The 5,318-nt window shown below is 38.3% G+C and overlaps 1 protein-coding gene across 1 annotated transcript in view; it reads left to right on the top strand.

The window, feature by feature from the left end:
- FAM169B (family with sequence similarity 169, member B) overlaps positions 1-5,318 on the top strand; it is a gene marked incomplete at its 3' end in the record, with an annotated part of 28,385 nt that overhangs the window by 12,726 nt on the left and 10,341 nt on the right. The window contains exon 4 of the mRNA XM_009321544.1: positions 905-1,079. Within this exon, the coding sequence (XP_009319819.1) occupies positions 905-1,079 (175 nt within the window). The remainder of the gene's footprint in view (positions 1-904; positions 1,080-5,318) is intronic.

Below are 5,318 nucleotides of genomic sequence, written 5' to 3' on the forward strand. Positions count from 1 at the left end.
CATAGAGTTTAATTATTCACTGAATTAAGTAGGCTTTTTGTGGGTAACTGAACTGGAGGGATTTTGAGATACAAATCCTTGCAAGATAGAACTTGGAGCAGAAACACGGCTTTCAGGCTTTCAAGCATCTGCTATATCAACAGAGAATGAAAAAATATCTGAAAATAGAAAACTTGCCTCTTCTAGCTCATTGCTAAGAGGTAGGTTGTCATTATTTGTGGAAATTCTCATTTTCTTTTTCAGCATTCATATAAAGCTTGTTGGCACCACTTTTTACCTTGATGACCAATATGATCTTGTTCCTTTATATTGCTCCATCTCCCTGCTCTGTTGGTTGTCTGGAAAGAAGCATGGCATAAAATCTAATTGTTCATGTTACACCTAGATTATGAACTGTTTGGGACATACTGTATTTATTCTGTTTTGTGTAGTGTCTACCTCAGTAAGGTCCTGGCCCACTAAAGTTCTTTGATGCTGTGGCAAGACAGGTAATAGGGGAGAGGTGACCAGGATAACACAGTGAATCCTGTCTTTATTTCACTTCTGGGTAGGATTAGATTGCCTTGATCCTGTTTCCAAATCTGTGACTAGTTTGCTGTGACTACAGTCAAGATAGTTCTTTTACTGCTGCTTTAGAATTCCTCTCTGTGACAACAGGAGATATGTCAAGCTTTATAAATTGTTACTAAATTATTCTATGCCCTCTGGATAGAGGGTGGAACACTGGGAAGAACTGTTTTTGTTCTTCTATGTGAACCAATTCATGAGGTATTTTCCCCAAATTAAGTGTACATATTTCTTGACCTCCTCCCTCCCAGCCCCTTTTAATTTTGAAGCCTTTTATGATGCAAAATACTATTCTCTGCTTCATTTTTCTTTAGTCTGTTTTTGTTTGTTCTCTAAGGTCCAGACATTTGGAGAAAGGATTGTCCTCTTTGTTCTGAACTACATTATTTTTGGAAAGCTGGAAGGGCGTTCAGCTAATGATGCATTCTTTCTACCTCACTCTGCCACTGAGTGTGCCAAGATACTCTGGAGAAATGGCGAGGCTGTTGCCTTTTACTCGGTCAAGATGAAAGGTAAGGTCATTTTAGAGACACATTTCCATTGGTTCCTAATAGCTAGAAATGTAATCCTTTTGTTTATCTTTCAGTATAAATAATCCTGGCTCTCATTTACATTTTTATATCAAATCTCTCTCAGAATGAATCTGGGGAACAAACCTTCCCAGAATTTGGAAGCCATCCATATTACTTTCATTTAAACATGATGGCTCCAAACTCTATTCTCAGTTACACTGAGTGATCTGAGGTACTGACTTATTCCAATAAAATATGCTTTAATGCAGCCAAGTAGAACATCTAGGTGGTACATCTAGGAACAAAGAATGCAGGGCCTCCCCACAGAATGGAGGACTGCATCCTGGAAAGAATATCTGAAAAAAGTAGTACAGTTCACAGTGGAAAACCAGTGTTATCAGGAATGGCTGGTGGCGAGAAGTGGCAATATCCTTGGATGCATTAGGAGCAGTGGCTGGGTTGTGTAGAGGAAGGTGTATGCACTACATCAGTCCTAGAATGCTTTCTCTAGTTGTGGTACTCTCAGTTTAAAGGATGATGATTAATTGATTTCATCATTAATTGATTAACTAGCATAGAAAAGAAACAATGTATTTGATTCTGTAGGGATAGTTGCACCAGTATAAGCTTTAGTGAAGGTCTTTTATTAAATAGAGAGTTTGTATTAATGCAGGTACATTGCTATTAACCAGTCTAGAGTGGAAAACGCTTCCTTAGAATAACTCCAGGTATGCAGTTGAGTACATACCCCCATGTAGGAGCTGGTTACTGGTCTATGTTTAAGATTCATGGGTGTCATCTTGATACCAGTAGCTTAAATGTAGAAAAGTTGGTATCTTTGGAGCTAAATGTATTGTTCAAGTCAGCAATCGGTAGCCATCTGCCCAAAAGGGGAGAATAAGAAACAGCTTGAGAGCTGTACAGATACGGATTGCTTGGGATTCCAGAGGACAGTCTGAAGGTGCCTTCTCTGATAGAATCTCAAAGGCCAGCAACAATAAGAGATGTTCTGCTCTTCTGCTGCCTTGGGATTTGCAAAATCCTTATTCACGCTGAGGTGTAGCTTGTACACCACTGTGCTGGTACAGTGCTACTGGACTATCAATGATGAATCAAGGCTCAGCCTATGATAAGGGAATCTTGTATATATCTGTGAATATGCTGATGAAATGGTTTGTAATTGGCAAACACTTCAATTGCCATAGTACATTTTCCTTTAAGTCCATAAATATTTCTGAGCAAAGCTTTTGGAAAGAAACACTTGTATGGGCTGTAATGATTCATGCTTCAGTAAAATAAATTTGCACAGTAGTCTGTAATGGGTGGAGTATTAGCCAAGTTGAAACTGTTTCTGAGTAAGTTGAGAGTCACAGTTTGGTTTTAAACCAGGTCCACATAAAATACAAATTCTTCAAGTCCAGCTTTGTCAGCATCTGTCTTTTGTTGCCAGTGTTTTTTTTTTTTTCTTCCTCTGGGCAGCTGTATTTGTTAATTTTTGGCCTGTGTCACAAATTACTGCAGTCTTTTGCCAAAGCCTTTTTGGCAAGCTTGGAACTGATTGTTTTTGCCCCTTTTTGCTATTTGCTGTATGCATTTAGAAAATATTCCTCTTTCTGAAGTTCCGTGATTTCAATTTCGTACCAGCCATGCTCTAGCTGATCCTATTCTCACTACTTTCTAGAAAAGCCATGGATTTATTAGGCCCCAAACAGGCTAAGATAAGTATCTTCTCTTAGAAGTTGTATTTCACATTGTTGTGTTAGATTTATTTTTTTAACTTTTCTTTTTTTTATAATAATGTAAGTTCTTTTTCCTTTTAGTGTCCTGGTCAGAACATTTAGTAGGAGCAGCTTTAAGACTTTATATTGTGCTGGACCTCTGTTACAGCTTCTGGTCCTAGGAAGAAATTATTTTCCTCTGTGCCCACCATGTGATTCTGATTTCCTTTATTTCCATGCTCTGCAATTACCTGGCCATTCTTTATAGTTTTATTTTCTTCATTAGGTAATTGAGACTCTCATGCTGATGTTGTATTCAACTGTAGTCCTCATCTGTGAATTTTCCATTATCTGCAGTATGACAAAAAACATGCTTCAGTGGAGCCAAATAAGCCAGAACAGATCTGTGGAGCATAGCTATTTCAAACATAAGTCATCTGGGCGAATCATAGAAACAGTGACCAAGGAGGAGAGAGTCTGTTCTATCTTTGCTACAGATTTACCGTGCTGTTATGCAAACTAAATTTTCAATGGACTTCAGTGATTCCAATTAACTATCTTGGCAATATTGTAAAGTCATTTCCATTTGCCAGTTCCTAGGTGGCCTGCACAAAGTGAACTTGGTAATTTTGGTCCAGTTCCACGCATCCATCCGTCTTACGAACATCCTTAACTGGATCTCTTTTGATAGTCTAGCTAAAGAGGGACAGATGGTCTTGAGCACCCACCTTGCTCAGAGACGCAGTAACTGCACGTCAAGGTTTTGAGACAATTTGGCAACTACTGACACTGGCTATCCTGCACCTGTTGTGTAGATAAACAGAAGACTCATTCTTCAAGGCTATCACTTTTCGTGAGCATTAGACACCTTTATTAAAACAAAATTTATTCATGACTACACAGATCATCACCCTAGCCTCTCTGGTATGTGCCTATTCCTGTCCAATGACAGGCATGCAGCATTTACCACTGGGTATACTAAAGATTGATGAGACGTACTAAGCCTCTAATGAGGCTGATAAGACACTTTGTCACGTGCCAAGATAAATGTCTCCAATTTTATCTATGTCAGCGGCTTCCATATTAGACAGCTGAGGAGTTAGACCTCACTGAATGTAGCTACTTAAAGGTACAACAGGAAATGACAGTTCCCTGTCTCTACCTTTCTTTGCAGACAGTAACCTGAAAATGAAATATTTTGCAGAAAGCCTTCATATAGATACTTTGGTTTTGAGATCTGTTTTATATTTTTTTAAGTATTTCTTTCTTTCAGATTTTTTTTCTTGGCATGCTCTAAATCTGTGTGAAAACCTCAAAAAGAATGTGTTTTGTGTAGTGATGTAGGATTAATGACCACAGTTATTGACACTATTTTTTTGTGCAATGAGACCATGTAATTCCCTGAAAATTTTACTTTTTTATTTACTGAGGACTTGTAATTACTGAAAATGGACTTTTACCACCTTCACATAAATGTCAGGAGAATCTTCTACAAAGGTTCATAATGCAAATAAATCAGTAAGTAAGTTGGAGGATGCTATGAGCCGGGAGTGTCTTAGTACCTTTAAGAATAAAACAGAACAAACCCCCGTTTTTATATACAGCTTTTTTTTCCTACTGTTATGTATTACTGTTTCTATAACACATAGGAGCTGCCCAGTCGCAGACCAGGCTGTCTGCAGTACAGAAAGCAAAGGAATCAAATTGTCAAAGCTCGTCCCTTCCTAAGCTCGCTGTGTCCCTTTTGTCAAACCTTAGTAGTAAAAGGGTGGAGAAAGATGGTATTCTCTGTGATGTGAGTCAAACCAGTCGTAACAAAATTGGGTCTTCTGAGAAGGCTGTAAAACATGCAGTTGAACCAGGAGTAAATGCATTGTTGGCTTCTCATTCATTCTTTAGAGATGCTCCACAAATCACAGTTTGGGAACACGTGACTGCAAAAACTCTAAGCTGATATAAAGTAGGCAGCAAAGCTGTCCTGTCCCAGTCTCTGCTTTGTGCTACCCCAGAGCCTTAGAGATGATCTTTGGAAGTGGCTACCCGAGCTAAAATCCATTTCACCCCTTTCTTCATACAAGCCTTTGCAAATTTCTTTTAATACTTTGGTGGCCCAGGTGGTATTCTCTAGAAATAGATCCCTAAAAAGATAATAGGATTTTATTTTTCACTGATTACATAAATTTCTTTTAGAAAAAAAAATTAAATCAGAATTGAAGTTAACCTGACAGACAGCTGAAATCTTGTTGGATAATTGCTTTTCTCTCCCTCTGTTTTCTAGCAATAATATTTTTAATGTGCATTTCTGAGGCAGACTGAAGGTTCTGGCTGTAATAAAAATTAAATGACTACATACCAGTCAAGACATGAATTCATTTAATTTTATTGAAGCCAGAACCTTTGTTCCCCTTCTCACATACAAACTCACACAATAGGTTGACCTTGGGTTCTATTCAGCAGAAATATTCCCCACCCTTTACACAAGCACTCAGCCTACTTAAGGCCTGTCCAAACATGTGTGTGC

Source organism: Pygoscelis adeliae, unplaced genomic scaffold (genome assembly GCF_000699105.1).
Source record: "Pygoscelis adeliae isolate BGI_AS28 unplaced genomic scaffold, ASM69910v1 Scaffold13, whole genome shotgun sequence".
NCBI classification, from domain to species: Eukaryota; Metazoa; Chordata; class Aves; order Sphenisciformes; family Spheniscidae; genus Pygoscelis; species Pygoscelis adeliae.